Source organism: Haliotis rubra, unplaced genomic scaffold (genome assembly GCF_003918875.1).
Source record: "Haliotis rubra isolate DU_JTF1 unplaced genomic scaffold, ASM391887v1 Scf188, whole genome shotgun sequence".
NCBI lineage: Eukaryota > Metazoa > Mollusca > Gastropoda > Lepetellida > Haliotidae > Haliotis > Haliotis rubra.
Genome location: NW_025765869.1, coordinates 715,370 through 736,067, shown reverse-complemented (window position 1 = coordinate 736,067; position 20,698 = coordinate 715,370). Strand labels below are relative to the sequence as shown.

At 38.9% G+C, this 20,698-nt stretch overlaps 1 protein-coding gene across 3 annotated transcripts in view; it reads right to left on the bottom strand.

Moving 5' to 3' along the window:
- LOC124274138 (protein quaking-A-like) overlaps positions 1-8,753 on the bottom strand; it is a 37,051-nt gene extending 28,298 nt beyond the window's left edge. For 2 of the 3 annotated variants that reach the window (XM_046709464.1, XM_046709463.1), the window contains exon 1: positions 8,518-8,753. In XM_046709464.1, the coding sequence (XP_046565420.1) occupies positions 8,518-8,674 (157 nt within the window). In that variant the 5' untranslated portion in view covers positions 8,675-8,753. The remainder of the gene's footprint in view (positions 1-8,517) is intronic. The other variant, XM_046709465.1, reaches the window with a different exon arrangement.
- Between the last annotated feature and the right edge of the window lie 11,945 nt (positions 8,754-20,698).

Sequence of the window (20,698 nt, the reverse complement as noted above, 5' to 3'; positions counted from 1 at the left end):
AACGAAGCCCACCCTCACTTTTGGGACTAAGTCGAATCGTTTCCATGGAAACCGGGAAAAATAAAATGCCAAAATCTGCAAATAGCAAAAGGCACCACTTAAGGTTCTGTCTGATATATCTACCAAGTCTTGTTGAAAAATATTGAACGGTTCTTGAGTTATGCTCTGGAAATGAAGCCCACCCCTCACTTTTGGGACTAAGTCCGAATCGTTTCCATGGAAACCGGGAAAAATAAAAATGCCAAAAATCTGCAAATAGCAAAAGGCACCACTTTAGGATCTGTTTGATATATCTATCAAGTTTTGTTGAAAAATATTGAATGGTTCTTGAGTTATGCTCCGGAAACGAAAGCAATCCTTATTTTTTGAGACTAAGTTCAAAATGTTTCCATGGAAACCGGGAAAAATAAAAATGCCGAAAAATATTGAACGGTTCTTGAGTTATGCTCCGGAAACTAAGCCCACCCTTCTTTAAGACTAAGTCCAAAACGTTTCCATGGAAACCGAGAAAAATAAAAATGACAATTATCTGTAAATAGTAAAAGGCACCACCTTAGGTTATTTTTGACATATCTACCAATTTTGGTTAAAAAATATCGAACGGTCTTTGAGTTATGGTCCGGAAACAAAATGATTACGGACGGACGGACGGACAGACGGACGAGGCGATGACTATATCCCACCGCATTATATGCCGGTGGGATAAAAAGCAAATCAAATAAAGTGAAATTATTATTGCGAATCCTCATAAATTTACCTTGCCAACTGTACATTTAAATCTCAAAATTTTATTCAACTTAAGATAAAAGCGATCATAGTCAAAAATTATGAGGATTCGCAATCTTAATTTCAAGTTATTCGATTTACTTTTTGTTTAAAGTGAAATTCATCGGTACGTTTTCACTGCAAACAGACTATAAAGACAGAGTATACTAATTTATTACAGCTCATAGACAGTGGTGTCATTCTCATATTGATAACTGACAGAGATGTTGAACATCAACAATAATATCCAGTGAATTTCAGCTCCACTATTCCACTAGTCTCACAATCAGATACAAGACTTCAGCATTAAAAAGGACCCAGTAACTGATGTATTTGAAGGCTAAAATTTCCTTAGAGCAAAACCATAAAACATGTAAAATTAATGCATCTATCAACTATGCTGCTACTACCAGCCAAACTTGTAAATATTGTGTGTTACAATGTCATCGTCCGTGCTGCTCATCCACCATGGTCACATTACCTTCTGGATGGATGGAACAAAGAAGAGTTAATTACTGTAACAGAGGACAATACACAAATATCTTTCAAGACAGATATTTTAAAAATAAAATATTCAAGCAGTATCCAACTCGCTACCAGCCATATATACACGGAATGGTTGCTGTTGCTAGGCTAACCAATCCTCTTTCCGCTCACCTCTAACAAATAGTAGGTGGCTTCTGCACAAAGATGCATGTTGGTCTACTTCCCCTCTCACCATTATCTCCAGTCAGCTGCCTATCTGCTTGTTAACTTTTCTAATCAGGACCAGATGGCAGGAGGTAGAAGCTCATTACAGCAGGGGCAGTGGCAGCATTCAGAAAATCCCTTTATTTTGTGTTGGAGTCATTACAAGCCAACATCCCTCTGGTATTGAGCAACTTGTTACATCATGCCCAAGAACCATGTCAATATAGGCATTGACCATAACAACAAAATGCTACATTCAGAAATATATTTTGGGGCTACAGACAAGGGAGCACTAAAACAGTCTCACATGTTTTTAAGAACGAACACATTATGAAAACGATTTAATTGTATTCCCAGTGGCTTGGAAAGTTAATCTTTTTAAGTTTAGTCTTGGAAAGTTTAACTGTCAAGTTAAAAGATTTCATAGTTAGGAAATGAAACAGTTCAAGACATGTGTAAGTGCAGTGTGGGTCAATGTTACATTAAATATAGGGCATCCTCAAGACAACCAAAGGTAAACCACTGTAATATTAACTACTGCTTTTTCTGGCCCAGACTCAATTATTTACTGTCTGCCATGATACAGCTGGAATATTACAGAGTGTGGCATAAAAAAGCATACGAGAATAAGACAACTCTCAGCATACATGTATGTCTCAACTGCAAAGCTCTTCTGCTGGTTGGAAAGGACAGACAATGATAGATTTATCATGGTTATTCAGTCGCACAAGTGCTGGCCATTTGAAGCATTCTGTTGCTATTTAACTTTTAAAACTATAAAACCCTCAAAAGAAATCAATGAAATTATGGCCTAATGAATCATAAAAGTCAGCTGTTTGCAAGTTTGATACAATTGTTGAAGAAAGAGAATGCATGCAAACTAGCAGGGATACTTGTTTGCAGTAATTTAAAGATAAAACAACATCACAATACAAATTTTTACAATTTGGCACACTGCATCTAAATTGAAACCATTCCATGTTGAAAAAAAGATTCTGCTTCACACCTACTTGCATATACCAAGCTTGGAAACAGTACCAAGAGATGCCATGTCTGAATCTTAGTAATGTGGTTATTCTATATTGCTCGTTTGTGGATCCAAGAATGTTGCTAAAAAAGGTATTATTCCAGTTTAACATTTTACAAAGCTTATTTTGATTGGAAGCTGATAAGCACCACAGAAATCTCTAGATTTCACAAAATTGCACAATAGTATTTTTTCTAACCCAACTATCAAACTGTTAATATATATATTTTCACTACAAATTGAATTTCCCCACTTTTGTGAAAATTAATAAGCCCAAAGAAACTGATAATATAGTATGACCAGAAATTATTGAGAATCTTAGGAATATGTTTAATTGGATTTCTAGTATAAACAACCTGACCAGCTATCAAGTGCTTGGTTTCATTCAAGAGAGACAACTCCGTTAATCCTTTTCCATTAGTTTGTGAAGAGTTATCCCCCTTTGTTTACTTGCTAGCAGACGACATTTTCAGTGATCCTCAGTATGGATGATTTAGAGAAGAGGAAGTTAAATTTAGAGTATTATAACAAGGACATCAGATCAGCTAAAGTGATTTCAAGTAGAACAGGCATCCTTTTGTCCACTCTTTATCGTGTTTTGAAAAATATTGCAAATGGATATGGCATTGAGCACCAGGGAGGCGCAGGTAGGCCCAGAAAATTGACTGTCGATGACAGGAAGCGGCTTGGTATTCTTGTTTCTAAAAACAAACGAAGGAGTTTAGAAAACTTAAGGCTGGATATGATGGATAGAGGAACTGTGGCTGTCTGTAAGGAGACAATTAGAACTGAGCTGCATGCAATGGGTTTGCAGAAAAGTCGAGGAATTCCATCACCGATCATGAAACCTGAACAAAAGGAGCGAAGGTTGAACTAGTGCTTACAGCATAAAAAGTTTAACTGGAACAATGTGATTTTCTTAGATAAAGGTTCTGTGTGGCTGTTTCCTAATACACTGAAATTCTGGACCAAACAAACTGAAAAACCTTTCTATCAGCCCAAAGTACAGTCCGAAATTTAACGTGTGGGGTGGCATATCTGTGTTAGGGGCAACGCCCCTCTGTGTATTTGAAGGGAATATGAACAGTGAACGATACACAGATATTCTCAAGGGACATTTACTTCCATCTGCTCACGTGTTCTATGGAAATGTTTTGATTTTCCAGCAGGACAAAAACCCAAAACATGTTCAAAGCATTCACAGGCCTGGTTGCGGACCAAAAATATGACATTATTATATTGGCCAAGCTATAGCCCTGACCTAAATCTAATAGAAAATGTTTGGGGACTTATGAAGGAAAGTGTCAAGAAGAAAAATCTGACAAATAGTGCTGAATGACTGACTGAGTGAGTGAGTTTGGTTTTACGCCGCTTTTAGCAATATTCCAGCAACATCACGGCGGGGGACACCAGAAATGGGCTTCACACATTGTACCCATGTGGGGATTCGAACCCGGATCTTCGGCGTGACGAGCCAACGTGCTGAAATGAAAGAAGAGGTGGTCCGATATTGGGACAGCATGGACCATGACTTTCTAACTTCTTTGATCAGTAGTATGCCCTGCCGGAATGAAGCCTGCATTGCTGCCCATGGTGATTTGACAAAATACTAACTGTTCACCTGTCTTTGAATCTGGAGTTATGTTCTGCTAATATTCACATTAAAACGTGAGTAATGAGTGAAAAAAATAATAAAAAAATACAATCTTTAAATTCTCAATAATTTCTGGTTGTACTGTATCACTACTATAGACAGTCTCCATCTTAAATAAGATCATACCTTACTTTATAAAAAGCACACAAAATATACCACTCAGAGTCAAGGACAAAAAAAATCTTGTTTTTGAAGCACTGAGTATTTCCATGCTGTCATTCATATTTTTCTTTGGGTATTCACTCAACATATTTTTACTAATGTGGGTCATGTTTACTTGATATTATCAAACAAATGCATAGTAGTTCTTAAAAATGAATCCTTTGCAAATGCAATTTTTTTCAGTAGATTTCCAAGAAGCACCTGTTACAATACACAAATATAGCATAATAATTCCATCATAAACAAAACATTGTGATCCTGTGTTCACCAAGTTCATGGCATAAACAATCCACTCCAGCTGGTACACATCACATCACATCAGCATAAGATTCCCAGACCTCATAACAACTGAAATGTTTTTCACATTTTCTTCACATTTTTAAAGATATGTAAGAAATAACTTCCATGCCATGAATAGATACGAGTCACATCATGGTCTTCTCCATCCTGCTCACGTTTCTGGTTCATCTCCCTTCAGGTAGTTGGATACACCATACCATAACATCATATTCACATTGAGTTCTGGCAGACAACTTGTAAAAGGTTCAGTTTACTCCATATATGTCCAATGATGCCATGCATTGCTTGGCATCAATGTAAAGCGTCCCTAAACGGCAGGCCACCCTAATGAAAAAACGCTTGCTTACTTTAACTATGTGTAAGAGCAGTCAAGAATAAGTAGAGCCACTATAACCTTTGCCAAATACTTTTTAGTCTAATGACCCAACATAACTCTCAACATAATTTAAGAGATTTTTGCTGTTATTACTTGGACAATTATGGGGTGAACATACTAAACTGAATGGAATGTTGCTGGAGTCAGTCTTTAGGTCGTTGACATGGGTGTAATGATTGATTAATGCTACTGACCAATGATATGTTGACAACACATCAGTGTAAATAGGGAGAGATCAATCATGAAAATCTATCTTGCACATTATAATTCATCTTTCCTTGCATATAAACTTGTTTCTGTTTGGTTACAGAATGGGCAGGTTTCTCCCATGAAAAGCCCTGACAGAAAAGGTATATAACATTCCATACAATTCCATAAATACTACCAATGTGAAGACAATCATGTGATTGTATCTTGAAACTGGACACTAACAAATGCAGATTAACCAAGCATATCTGAATGTAATGCCACGACAAATAACCCTGGTTGTGCTTATGTCATCTGCCAGCCGTCAAGATGACCATAGAAGCTATACCGAGGAAGACACTTCAGATTTATGGGCAAAACTTATGCCAGTAGGATAAATTAGTTATCAACAAATACCTCAGGGTATATGGCGGATTTACCTGTGTGTGTGTCTATATATACCAAGGTAACAGTAGGCAAAGTATGTTCATATTCTACTATCACACACACACACACACAGTGCTTTATTTATCAGTTGTCACAGTTGGGGTCCATATGAGCAATCAAATTAAACAATACTAAAATGTACATATGGAACACAGAATTCACTACTTATTGAAACATGCTTGAGTTGAAATGCATCTAAAAATCATGATAATTTTTCACAAGCACAACTTAACTTCCTTTTCACTAAACATGCTAATAAAGACTTGGAACAAGAATACAAATTTTGCAGAAAAAAATAAAAACTAGAATCGTATAAAGAAAAAAACAACCCCACAACCAAACCAAATTCACAAATGACAGAAAAACACACATATCAGTGTTTGCCATTAACTATATTGAAATTAAGCATGAAGTCAAGTGGTCCTTGTAACCATGGTATCTTGTAACCATGTTCTGTAAGATTTCAAAATCAATTACAGGACCCTTTTATTTCTTGTTCTTGAATATGTGGTACACTTTGGACACAATACCGGTACATTCTTTTCTTCATCCTTCTCTACATTTGTCTGCACTGGAAGCATATTTGTGTCATGTAAATCAGATCCTCCATTTATGTTAGTGAACATCTTTATGAAACCTGTGCTTGTAATTGAATCCTCATTAAAAATCATTCATCCTTTGCCATCTTCAATATTTAAAGTGGCCATTATTCCTGCATGTTAACAGTCATGTCAGTTATTTTCAAAACACTGAGTGCAAATGCTGCGATAAAACCAGGAATAAATAGTATTTGTTACCTACAATTTGAATCATTTCTTGGGAATTATTTGCCTAATGAAAATAAAGAAAACGGGCATTGTCCAGCAATAAATATCCCACATACGTATTAAACAATTATATTCTCACATTTCACTCTCAAATTCAGGAATCAAATAATCAATAATTTCAAGAAAAGCATCCAGACTGAGGTCATGATTTACTGAACAATGAGGTTTATGTCTCACTTCCCAGCAAATTGTCAACAGAATCCATTTAGCTTTGAGAGAGAGAATGTATCAAACACGATGACCTAGAACATTTGTTACAAATATATCTTCAGTGAGTGTATCAGAAAACTCCAATTTTCTAGCTAACACAATCATTACTGATCATGCACACACACTCAAAAACATCACTCATCCATTGAAGAATACAGTTCAAAATAAATGCTTAAAAAGATACCAAAACAGCAAACAAGTCAAGAAGCAATCACTGAGTAAACAAACTAAAACAGTAATGTCAACATAAAATCTAAAAATAGAAATAAGGAAAAAAGCATACCTTCTACCTTTTCGGATACATCAGAAAAGCAATCATAAAAGGTTGACTTGTCCAGAATGTCAGTGGAATACAGACCACCATTACCACTTTGGAAAGAGAAATTTCTCCAATATGATTAACAATCATTAAGCTTGCAATAAAGAAAGGGTCAGTTCAAAAATAACCCCCCAAACTAAGTTATGTGAAAACTAAACTGGTACATGGGAAAGCAAGATTTTTCTTTGATGTACATGATTAGTCTTGGTAATGGGGTTATGTATAGATCAATATACAAAAGTATAGGTTGTTGCGACATTTCAGCAAATTAGAAACATATTAAAAATTCAACATGATTAAATGTCAAAACCATACCAGGTAGTTTTGAATGGATTAAGAGGAAGCTGAGGTTATCAATAAGACTAAATTAGGCATCTCCTATGAGACTGGAAACCGTGTGCTAACCTGGAGATAAGTCAAAATTGGTAAAAACAAGTAAACCAAACATGCAAGTCAAACGCAGATACGAAGGTGAAAAAATATTAGCAAAGCCTTTGAAAGAATAATGAAAATCCATGCCCATTCCTCAAGTAACAATCTTATTAAGTTCAGTGACCACAGACATGAAGATAGGTCGATATTTGCAGATGTGTTAGCAGTTTATTCTCTATATGACATACACATGACATGAGGGAAATAGTAGTTTCAATGTCACATGCAAACTACTATAATAAAGCTAGGTGTACAGAATTATTTGGATGTTTGATGTGTAACCATTGCCAGAGCAAACTACAGAAGATCATTTATGTTGTTTTCAACATAGAATACACTGAAACTATGTACAAAATAAATTGAGTTAAAAGTAAACCTACTTATAATTATCTTAGTCTTACGATCTAAGTGAAAATTTATATTAAACGCGTACCGTATCGTCAGTTATGTCCGCAGGGGAACAAATGCTCTAAAAATATAATTTTGACAGCCAGCGCTGGATCTTTCCAGCGGCAGTGTTTTGCCCAAGTTCTTATCTAGTTTTAAAGATAAGCACTCGGTAACGACCCAACTGAGCCACAAGCAATCAGCATCTTTCACTGACACACGTCTGCAGACAAGCTCAGATGCCTGGAAGAGTCAAAAGCAGGCCAAAATGTTTTGAATAACCAAATTACGTGTCTTAGACCAGGAGCCTTCACCGACAGAGGGTGTAGGCTTTCAATATGGCCGCTCAGTCAGCTCTCCCAGCTTATAGACTAGAGGCGTAACGGAATGCACAAAGTTTTGTGCACTAGAATAAATTCCAGACCTGTGCTTCTGACTACAGTTATACACGTATCCGATAACCATATGAAAATCAATACGATTTTTACATAAAGTACAACGTCTTAAATATCTATAGGAGTGTTACCCCATTAGATAAGTTTGCACAGAAAGTTTGTTACGGGCCGACTGGCCCCGTTTCTTTGTTTTGCTTATCATAACTTTCCGTTCCGGCAACAACAGGCCAACAAAAGTAAAAGTCACTACACAATGACAATTAAAGGGATAACCAAAACAAAAACTTTCGGCCCTAGTATTCTTTATCTAACAAATCAATACAAACGATAAACAACTTACCTTCATCTAATAGCTTTTCCGCATGTACGAAAACGTTCGGAAGAGCTTGTATTTGTTTCTTATCTTTTAGTAACTGTGCTAAATACTCTGGCGTGTTACGCTCATCTTTGTTAGTTTCAGTCCCCATGTTATAACAAGCTTTTGAGCTCTGTAGCATCTACCTGAGTTAAGAAGTGTTAGATTCCAAACTACAAACCACGACTCGTATTAGCGATTCCTCTTTCCATCAAAATTTGTTTATGAACACGTGGGGTATACTGCGCATGCGTCAGTCAAGGCTCGTACATTCCTCCACAGGGAAGGGGTGTTAGGTTAGTCCTTGCGTTCACGTTTATTCTCACGGTGTTTTAAATAAAGATTCTTATCACAATACAAGTAACTAACACACGTAAACATATGTCTTAAATGTAATTGTAATGATACAACTGGCTTTGCCATGCATTGCAAATTACACATTCCAACTGTCAAAAGAAGACTGAACCCCCTACGTATCGACCTAATTCATTGAGAGAGGTAAGTCTCGATGACAGTGCTCAACAAGTTTGACAAATGGGTAAGAGATGCGCTCTTAATGGACGCACAAGACATAGAAGCATCATGTTTCAGTCGAGGTCGACGTTTTTCGTGCTGATTGGAGGAGCTATCTTCAGTTATGTTCAGCACAGGAGGTGAAAACTGCAACTGTATCTTTCAAGTGAGAAGAACGCTCAGGGTTTATTTCTTCTGTCTGTCTAAAAATACACACAAATATTGATTTTGTTAAAACATTTTCTTAACAGTGTTAAGCAGTCTATCATCAATCCAAAGAGCATTTTGGTGGAGAAATTTCTAATTCAGAAAATGTCAGAAGTGGCAGGTTCTATGTTAACCCTGTTCAGAACAAGTGTACGGAGTATCTGCGGCAGACGGGAAAATCAATTCTACTACTGAAGTGAGTTGTACCCTTCGACGCCGTATGGATTCGTGGATTTTCATTTTCGTTCTATGATCAATTTCAGACAGCTTACTTTCATAGATTTTTGAACGGCATATGAATGAAAAAGGAACGAAAAATGTCCGTTCAGTTGATTAGATTTAGGATTAGTTGCCTGGAAAAGCTGCATAAACTCAATTAAATATTATTTTCCCTTCAACCTGTACAATTTGCAGTCAGCCCTGGGCCATGTTGGAAGTACAAGTCAAGCACATTCTTACAGAGACACAGGGGGACAGAGATCGAGTTGGTCACTAGGATGTACGACCTGTGAATATACCAGATCCACGACACTGTAAATGAGAGCCCTACAAGTAGCCTGACTTACACAATAATGAAGCAATATTATTATGCCCCCTAAGAAATAGAATGATTCTGATTTCAGACGCACTCTGCAGACATTGTTTTAACTGATGCATGGCTCGTCCTGTACAGTATGTTCACGCAAGTATATATATGACATGAGAGGTATCCGATTAGATATGGAATCAACGAATCATGCAATCATCACGACTACTAGCGGAACTCATAATACATATGTACGTATTCACACACATATATAATGAATCATACATGTATGTATTTATTATGTAAATCGTATTCAGCAGTTATACATACAGTATATGTATGCACACTTCGTCACTCATTTTGGGGTTAGTATGTGACTTATACATGTACATGTGTACATGTATGTTGATGGGGTTGGGCAATAATGTTTGCTTATAGTGCAAATCCCCTGCAGCTAATGTAATTCGCATTTAAAATGGAATTATTGATATAGATATATATATGTACATGATCTGTCTGATGTCAAGAGGAAAGTTACCTTGGTCTTCATGAAACTACATATATAACCGGAAAGTTCTGCAAAAGCTGAAGACCAGTATTATTTAGGAAATACACATACTGTGTTGGGAAATCTGAGGTATATAGCGAAATAATAATAGCTCTAAATTTGACTTAAAACTGAACGCGTAGCGTGAGGTTTTAAATAAAAAATGTTAGAGCTATTTAGAGTTTATCTCCATTCCACCATAACCGCATTATTAAGTTTTTAAAAATCAGAGGTATATAACGTGATTATATACCTCTGAATGACTTTGATTAACCAATCACATTCCAGTATTTACTAAAGTCATGGTAGAATTCCAAATATGCCATGCTCACACGAAATTCTCTTACGATGCAATCTCGGATATATGCTTCTATTTACTTTAATAACGTATTCCTCCAAACTGTTCGTTATTGTTTCATCCAAACTAGTTTCTATTGTAAGAAGTAAATATCCTGCAGGTGTATTTGGCATAATATGTAACTCAACCCGTGCATGGTTGACGCGTTTTGTGCTTCGCGGAGTTGGTCCCTGCGTTGGCCGTCACAGCCTAGTGAACTTGGATTTCGCCTCAACCGTGTAGGAGACCCCTCGCAGTATGTACACTTTATGAGGCGTGAAGACCTCTAAGTCGGTTGCTAAGAAACCGGTTTGACGATGCGGGGTAAAGGGGTCAACACAGTCGATCAAGGAAGAAAACACATGTACTAGAATCTATCCATCTATCTATCTATATATATACGCACATATATATGCAGAAAACAGGACGAGTTGATTCGCTATATATCAAATATAATGTGTGTGTTCATCTTGAAGTCCCGTGCATGCATTTGTGTTTTTGTTTTGTTTTATCTTAGTGGCCGTTTTGCCAGTGGACAGGAATAGCACATTCCCTTACTTCCGTTACCGCACCGTTATCAATAATGGGCGCAGTAAGTTTTACGCCGCTTTCAACTATATTCCAATTTCCAATGCAATAAGAGCATTATTTCTGTAGAGAAAGTTTAGAAACAATGCATGGTGCATACAATAACAAACTTGTACGAAAAAGACAACATTTCACTGAAACAAATATATCAAGGAGATGAATATATGTATCGTGCATTATGCAGGTTATGCATGCTATTATCATTGGCTGTCTCCCTGATACATTGTGAGTTCTATACACGGCATAGTGCAACCGTGACTGTCGTCCTGGTAACCTGTCAGTTATATACACGGCATACTGCAACCGTGACTGTCGTCCTGGTAACCTGTCAGTTATATACACGGCATACTGCAACCGTGACTGTCGTCCTGGTAACCTGTCAGTTATATACACGGCATACTGCAAACGTCACTGTCGTCCTGGTAACCTGTCAGTTATATACATGGCATACTGCAAACGTCACTGTCGTCCTGGTAACCTGTCAGTTCTATACACGGCATACTGCAACCGTGACTGTCGTCCTGGTAACCTGTCGGTTATATACACGGCATACTGCAAACGTCACTGTCGTCCTGGTAACCTACTAGTTATATACACGGCATACTGCAACCGTGACTGTCGTCCTGGTAACCTACTAGTTATATACACGGCATACTGCAACAGTGCTTGTCGTCCTGGTAACCTGTCAGTTATATACACGGCATACTGCAACCGTGACTGTCGTCCTGGTAACCTACTAGTTATATACACGGCATACTGCAACAGTGACTGTCGTCCTGGTAACCTGTCAGTTATATACACGGCATACTGCAACCGTGACTGTCGTCCTGGTAACCTACTAGTTCTATACACGGCATACTACAACAGTGACTGTCGTCCTGGTAACCTGTCAGTTATATACACGGCATACTGCAACCGTGACTGTCGTCCTGGTAACCTACTAGTTCTATACACGGCATACTACAACAGTGACTGTCGTCCTGGTAACCTGTCAGTTCTATACACGGCATACTGCAACCGTGACTGTCGTCCTGGTAACCTACTAGTTATATACACGGCATACTACAACAGTGACTGTCGTCCTGGTAACCTGTCAGTTATATACACGGCATACTGCAACCGTGACTGTCGTCCTGGTAACCTACTAGTTCTATACACGGCATACTGCAACCGTGACTGTCGTCCTGGTAACCTGTCAGTTCTATACACGGCATACTGCAACCGTGACTGTCGTCCTGGTAACCTACTAGTTCTATACACGGCATACTGCAACCGTGACTGTCGTCCTGGTAACCTGTCAGTTCTATACACGGCATACTACAACCGTGACTGTCGTCCTGGTAACCTACCAGTTATATACACGGCATACTGCAACCGTGACTGTTGCTCGAGCTTGTTGGTCAACATAAGTGTAATTGATGCTTCTTGGTCAACATAAGTGAAAGTGGATCTTGTTGGTCAACATAAGTGTAACTGGAGTTTGATGGTTAACATAAGTGTAACTGGAGCTTGTTGGTCAACATAAGTGTAACTGGAGCTTGTTGGTTAACATAAGTGTAACTGGATCTAGTTGGTCAACATAAGTGTAACTGGATCTCGTTGGTCAACATAAGTGTAACTGGATCTTGTTGGTCAAAATAAGTGTAACTGAAGCTTGTTGGTCAACATAATTGTAACTGGAGCTTGTTGGTTAACATAAGTGTAACTGGATCTTGTTGGTTAACATAAGTGTAACTGGAGCTTGTTGGTCAACATAAGTGTAACTGGAGCTTGTTGGTTAACATAAGTGTAACTGGAGCTTGTTGGTCAACATAAGTGTAACTGGAGCTTGTTGGTCAACATAATTGTAACTGGAGCTTGTTGGTCAACATAAGTGTAACTGGATCTAGTTGGTTAACATAAGTGTAAGTGGATCTACTTGGTCAACATAAGTGTAACTGGAGCTTGTTGGTCAACATAAGTGTAACTGAAGCTTGTTGGTCAACATAAGTGTAACTGGATGTTGTTGGTCAACATAAGTGTAACTGAAGCTTCTTGGTCAACATAAGTGTAACTGGATCTTGTTGGTTAACATAAGTGTAACTGGTGTTTGTTGGTCAACATAAGTGTAACTGGAGCTTGTTGGTCAACATAATTGTAACTGGAGCTTGTTGGTTAACATAAGTGTAACTGGATCTAGTTGGTTAACATAAGTGTAAGTGGATCTACTTGGTCAACATAAGTGTAACTGGAGCTTGTTGGTCAACATAAGTGTAACTGGATCTAGTTGGTCAACATACGTGTAAGTGGATCTAGTTGGTCAACATAAGTGTAAGTGGATCTACTTGGTTAACATAACTGTAACTGGAGCTTGTTGGTCAACATAAGTGTAACTGGTTTTTGTGTCTGTCAACATAAGTGTAACTGGAGCTTGTTGGTCAACATAAGTGTAACTGGAGCTTGTTGGTCAACATAATTGTAACTGGAGCTTGTTGGTCAACATAAGTGTAACTGGATCTTGTTGGTTAACATAAGTGTAACTGGATCTAGTTGGTCAACATAAGTGTAACTGGATCTTGTTGGTCAACATAAGTGTAACTGGATCTTGTTGGTCAACATAAGTGTAACTGGATCTTGTTGGTCAACATAAGTGTAACTGGAGCTTGTTGGTCAACATAATTGTAACTGGAGCTTGTTGGTTAACATAAGTGTAACTTGATCTAGTTGGTTAACATAAGTGTAACTGGAGCTTGTTCGTCAACATAAGTGTAACTGGATCTAGTTGGTTAACATAAGTGTAACTGGAGCTTGTTGGTTAACATAAGTGTAACTGGAGCTTGTTGGTCAACATAAGTGTAACTGAAGCTTGTTGGTCAACATAAGTGTAACTAGATCTAGTTGGTCAACATAAGTGTAACTGGACCTTGTTGGTTAACATAAGTGTAAGTGGATCTACTTGGTCAACATAAGTGTAACTGGAGCTTGTTGGTCAACATAAGTGTAACTGGATCTACTTGGTCAACATACGTGTAAGTGGATCTATTATTATTAGTTGATCAAGTTAAGTACAACTATACCTAGCTTGTTATGCAGTTATGTATTCAGTATTTCGACTCAGTTGTAACTACTATGTATGCATTTCGACTCAAGTGTAACTAGAGTTCAGTATTTCGACTCAAGTGTAACTAGAGTTCAGTATTTCGATTCAAGTGTAACTAGAGTTCAGTATTTTGACTCAAGTGTAACTAGAGTTCAGTATTTTGATTCAAGTGTAACCAGAGTTCAGTATTTTGACTTAAGTGTAACTAGAGTTCAGTATTTCGACTCAAGTGTAACTAGAATTCAGTATTTCGACTCAAGTGTAACCAGAGTTCAGTATTTTGACTCAAGTGTAACTAGAGTTCAGTATTTCGATTCAAGGGTAACTAGAGTTCAGTATTTCGATTCAAGTGTAACTAGAGTTCAGTATTTTGATTCAAGTGTAACCAGAGTTCAGTATTTTGACTCAAGGGTAACTAGAGTTCAGTATTTCGATTCAAGTGTAACTAGAGTTCAGTATTTCGATTGAAGTGTAACTAGAGTTCAGTATTCTGACTCAAGTGTAACCAGAGTTCAGTATTTCGATTCAAGTGTAGCCAGAGTTCAGTATTTTGACTCAAGTGTAACTAGAGTTCAGTATTTCGATTCAAGTGTAACTAGAGTTCAGTATTTTGACTCAAGTGTAACTAGAGTTCAGTATTTCGACTCAAGTGTACGTACTGCTATATTTGTGTTCCTACACCCTATCCTAGTGATCACCTATACTTGAAGAAGACCACCTATGGAAGAAGTGACTTCGAGTTTCTATACGCCATCGCTTCTTTTCCATAGCTATTTCCAGTTGCCGGAGTTACAGAGCGTAACGAATATCGCTGTGAGGAGCCCTGCAATCAGAGTAGCTTGTGCAGTGTGCCCGGTAGCACGCGACAATCAGAGCGTTGCCAAGCGTTATTCTCCCGACCGACCGTGCAGACAATGTAAGGTTACCCCAGCTACCCGCAAAACTAGTTTTGTTCAAGACGTCTCAATTACATACCTTCCTGGCAATCACTGACAATCACAAGTGCTGTATCACCATGACATACCCGTCATCATTTCGTCTTTTCATTACAGTCGAAATGCCATTGTGAGAAATGTGTCCACTGTTAAAAAGTCAAGGCTGTGCTCAATACCGTGGGACTACTTCATGTCCATATTGTCCTGTTGTGTAATCTCTATGAAAAAACAATTGCTGGTGGTTTAGATAGTGGTGTAACAATACCTCAATACAGCGTTGTATTGTGATACAGAGCTCATGATAAAATAATTATATTTACAACTCTTGTATCGCAATGCATACGATACATTACACTTTAAGGTTATGCTCATTTTCTAGTATTGTCAGGTCTGTTTTTAAAAGCAGAATCTACACAATCCTCCAAAACTTCTGTGTTTCTCCCAAGATTCAGGGCTGTGAAACTAAAGAAAACCAATCTGATTCAGGGCTGTGAATCACCTGCGAAAAAGGAGGAAAATATGACGTTTTGGAATATCGGATACGTCCAGCCTCATCATATCGCCGTACCTCTAGTTTTAGGTCAAACCATGTCAGGAAAGTCATTTATCTGTATGTGATGCAGCCAAGATAACGTATTGCTACAGCAGCCACAACACTAGGAGCAGTTACTGCTACTATAAAGCCACCTTACTGGTACTATGCAGCAAACCATATTGGTACTATACAGCCAACTTACTGGTACTATAAAGCCACCTTACTGGTACTATGCAGCAAACCTTATTGGTACTATACAACCACCTTACTGGTACTATGCAGCAAAACTTATTGGTACTATACAGCCACCTTACTGGTACTATACAGCAAACCTTATTGGTACTATACAGCCGCCTTATTGGTATTATACAGCCACCTTACTGGTACTATAAAGCCACCTTACTGGTACTATGCAGCAAACCTTATTGGTACTATACAACCACCTTACTGGTACTATAAAGCCACCTTACTGGTACTATACAGCCACCTTACTGGTACTATACAGCCACCTTACTGGTACTATAAAGCCACCTTACTGGTACTATGCAGCAAACCTTATTGGTACTATACAGCCACCTTACTGGTACTATAAAGCCACCTTACTGGTACTATAAAGCCACCTTACTGGTACTATAAAGCCACCTTACTGGTACAATGCAGCACACCTTACTGGTACTATAAAGCCACCTTACTGGTACTATAAAGCCACCTTACTGGTACTATGCAGCAAACCTTATTGGTACTATAAAGCCACCTTACTGGTACTATAAAGCCACCTTACTGGTACTATAAAGCCACCTTACTGGTACTATAAAGCCACCTTACTGGTACAATGCAGCAAACCTTACTGGTACTATAAAGCCACCTTACTGGTACTATAAAGCCACCTTACTGGTACTATACAGCAAACCTTACTGGTACTATAAAGCCACCTTACTGGTAGTATAAAGCCACCTTACTGGTACTATAAAACCACCTTACTGGTGTTATACAGCAAACCTTATTGGTACTATACAGCCACCTTACTGGTACTATAAAGCCACCTTACTGGTACTATAAAGCCACCTTACTGGTACTATAAATAAAGCCACCTTACTGGTACTATACAGCCACCTTACTGGTACTATAAAGCCACCTTACTGGTAGTATAAAGCCACCTTACTGGTACTATAAAGCCACCTTACTGGTACTATAAAGCCACCTTACTGGTACTATAAAGCCACCTTACTGGTACTATAAAGCCACCTTACTGGTACTATACTAAGCCACCTTACTGGTACTATACAACTGCTATAAACCTTACTGGTACTATACAGCAAACCTTACTGGTACTATAAAGCCACCTTACTGGTAGTATAAAGCCACCTTACTGGTACTATAAAACCACCTTACTGGTGTTATACAGCAAACCTTATTGGTACTATACAGCCACCTTACTGGTACTATAAAGCCACCTTACTGGTACTATATAGCAAACCTTACTGGTACTATAAAGCCACCTTACTGGTACTATAAAGCCACCTTACTGGTACTATAAAGCCACCTTACTGGTACTATAAAGCCACCTTACTGGTACTATAAAGCCACCTTACTCGTACTATAAAGCCACCTTACTCGTACTATAAAGCCACCTTACTGGTACTATGCAGCATACCTTACTGGTACTATAAAGCCACCTTACTGGTAGTATAAAGCCACCTGACTGGTACTATATAGCAAACCTTACTGGTACTATAAAGCCACCTTACTGGTACTATACAGCCACCTTACTGGTACTATAAAGCCACCTTACTGGTACTATAAAGCCACCTTACTGGTACTATAAAGCCACCTTACTGGTACTATAAAGCCACCTTACTGGTACTATGCAGCAACCTTACTGGTACTATACAGCAGCCTTATTGGTACTATACAGCCACCTTACTGGTACTATAAAGCCACCTTAATGGTACTTTAAAGCCACCTTACTGTTACTATACAGCAAACCTTACTGGTACTATAAAGCCACCTTACTCGTACTATAAAGCCACCTTACTGGTACTATAAAGCCACCTTACTGGTACTATACAGCAAACCTTACTGGTACTATACAGCAGCCTTACTGGTACTATACAGCCACCTTACTGGTACTATACAGCCACCTTACTGGTACTTTGAAGCCACCTTACTGGTACTATGCAGCCACCTTACTGGTACTATACAGCCACCTTTCTGGTAATATACAGCCACCTCACTGTTGCTATTTTGCCATATTCAATATTTACATATTCAAACTTCAGTCAGAATACATAATGTACTTAGCTGCAGATAAGGCGACTTTAAAGCATTACAGCGTTTGAAAAAAACCTATATCCTACATAAATAGCAATATACCAAGCATAGATAACATCTTTAACCAGCGCTTCTAACAGCCACGACAAGTATATGACTCCTTTACCAAGCCTCCAAAACAACTTTCATTCAGCATATACGACTTTAGCATGCTTTAACAGGAACATACCCATGCAGTTTTAACAAGCACATACAACGTACCATTGGATATCGACATAGCGCAGTATTTACTATTTTAACGTAGGCCAAAAGAAAACACAGAAGACATGCATCACACAGTATTGACAACATGGCACACATCTGGGATGCACACTTGGGATTTCCTTCTTCGTCGTTTCAGACAATACAGAATCAAGTACAGTGTGGTTACAACAAGTAGGTTTATAATGGCCGTTCAGACTGAACTGCCGTCGTTTCAGGTGTAGGTACTTCTGTGATGGCGTCAATAGAGGCACTCATTCGTCATCTACAACATGAAGATATTTCACGAATGCATGACTTTGAATGAAACGATTACAGGCTTACGTAATCAAATGATCGACTGCAACTCTTGCCTGGAATCTCATGCATCTTGATGAGGATTGATCCATGCTCGGTCCCTCACACCCTTCGAGTAGGCCCTTGTCCATACAATATAACCGTGTAGGACCATGTCCATATAATATAACCGAGAAGGCCCTTGTCGATACAGTATAACCGAGTAGGACCTTGTTCAAACAGTATAACCGAGTAGGACCTTGTCCATACAGAATAACCGAGTAGGCCCTTGTCCATACAATATAACCGAGTAGGCCCCTGTCCATACAATATAACCGAGTAGGCCCTTGTCCATACAATATAACCGAGTAGGCCCCTGTCCATACAATATAACCGAGTAGGACCTTGTCCATACAGTATAACCGAGTAGGCCCTTGTCCATACAATATAACCGAGTAGGCCCTTGTCCATACAATATAACCGAGTAGGCCCTTGTCCATACAATATAACCGAGTAGGCCACTGTCCATACAATATAACCGAGTAGGCCCTTGTCCATACAATATAACCGAGTAGGCCCTTGTCCATACAGTATAACCGTGTAGGACCTTGTCCATTCAATATAACCGAGTAGGCCCTTGTCCATACGGTATAACCGAGTAGGACCTTGTCCAAACAGTATAACCGAGTAGGACCTTGTCCATACAGTATAACCGAGTAGGACCTTGTCCATACAATAAAACCGAGTAGGCCCTTGTCCATACAATAGAACCGAGTAGGCCCTTGTCCATACAGTATAACCGAGTAGGCCTTTATCCATACAATATAACCGAGTAGGACCTTGTCCATACAGTATAACCGTGTAGGCCCTTGTCCATACAATATAACCGAGTAGGCCCTTGTCCATACAATATAACCGAGTAGGCCCTTGTCCATACAGTATAACCGCGTAGGACCTTGTCCATACAATATAACCGAGTAGGCCCTTGTCCATACAATATAACCGAGTAGGACCTTGTCCATACAGTATAACCGAGTAGGACCTTGTCCATACAGTATAACCGAGTAGGCCCTTGTCCATACAGTATAACCGAGTAGGCCCTTGTCCATACAATATAACCGAGTAGGCCCTTGTCCATACAATATAACCGAGTATCCAACCGAGTAGGCCCTTGTCCATACAATATAACCGAGTAGGCCCTGTCCATACAATATAACCGAGTAGGCCCCTGTCCATACAATATAACCGAGTAGGCCCCTGTCAATACAATATAACCGAGTAGGCCCTTGTCCATACAATATAACCGAGTAGGCCCTTGTCCATACAGAATAACCGTGTAGGACCTTGTCCATTCAATATAACCGAGTAGGCCCTTGTCCATACGGTATAACCGAGTAGGACCTTGTCCAAACAGTATAACCGAGTAGGACCTTGTCCATACAGTATAACCAAGTAGGACCTTGTCCATACAGTATAACCGAGTAGGACCTTGTCCATACAATAAAACCGAGTAGGCCCTTGTCCATACAATAGAACCGAGTAGGCCCTTGTCCATACAGTACAACCGAGTAGGCTCTTGTCCATACAATATAACCGAGTAGGACCTTGTCCATACAGTATAACCGTGTAGGACCTTGTCCATAAGAGTATTACTGAGTAAGACCTTGTCCATACAATATAATCGAGAAGGCCCTTGTCCATACAATATAATCGAGAAGGCTCTTGTCCATACAATATAACCGAGTAGGCCCTTGTCCATACAATATAACCGAGAAGGCCCTTGTCCATACAGTATAACCGAGTAGGCCATTGTCCATACAGTATAACCGAGTAGGCCCTTGTCCTTACGGTATAACCGAGTAGGCCCTTGTCCATACAGTATAACCGAGTAGGCCCTTGTCCATACAGTATAACCGTGTAGGCCCTTGTCCATACAATATAACTGTGTAGGACCTTGTACATTCAGTATAACCGATCAGTGTAACCACATACAGAAAGGTGCTGTGTATCCATAAAGATATATCCCATGGTCATGCATTAACAGTCAGCCGCATGTATGCTGTTGTATCCTACAGACCACGTCTAAGCATT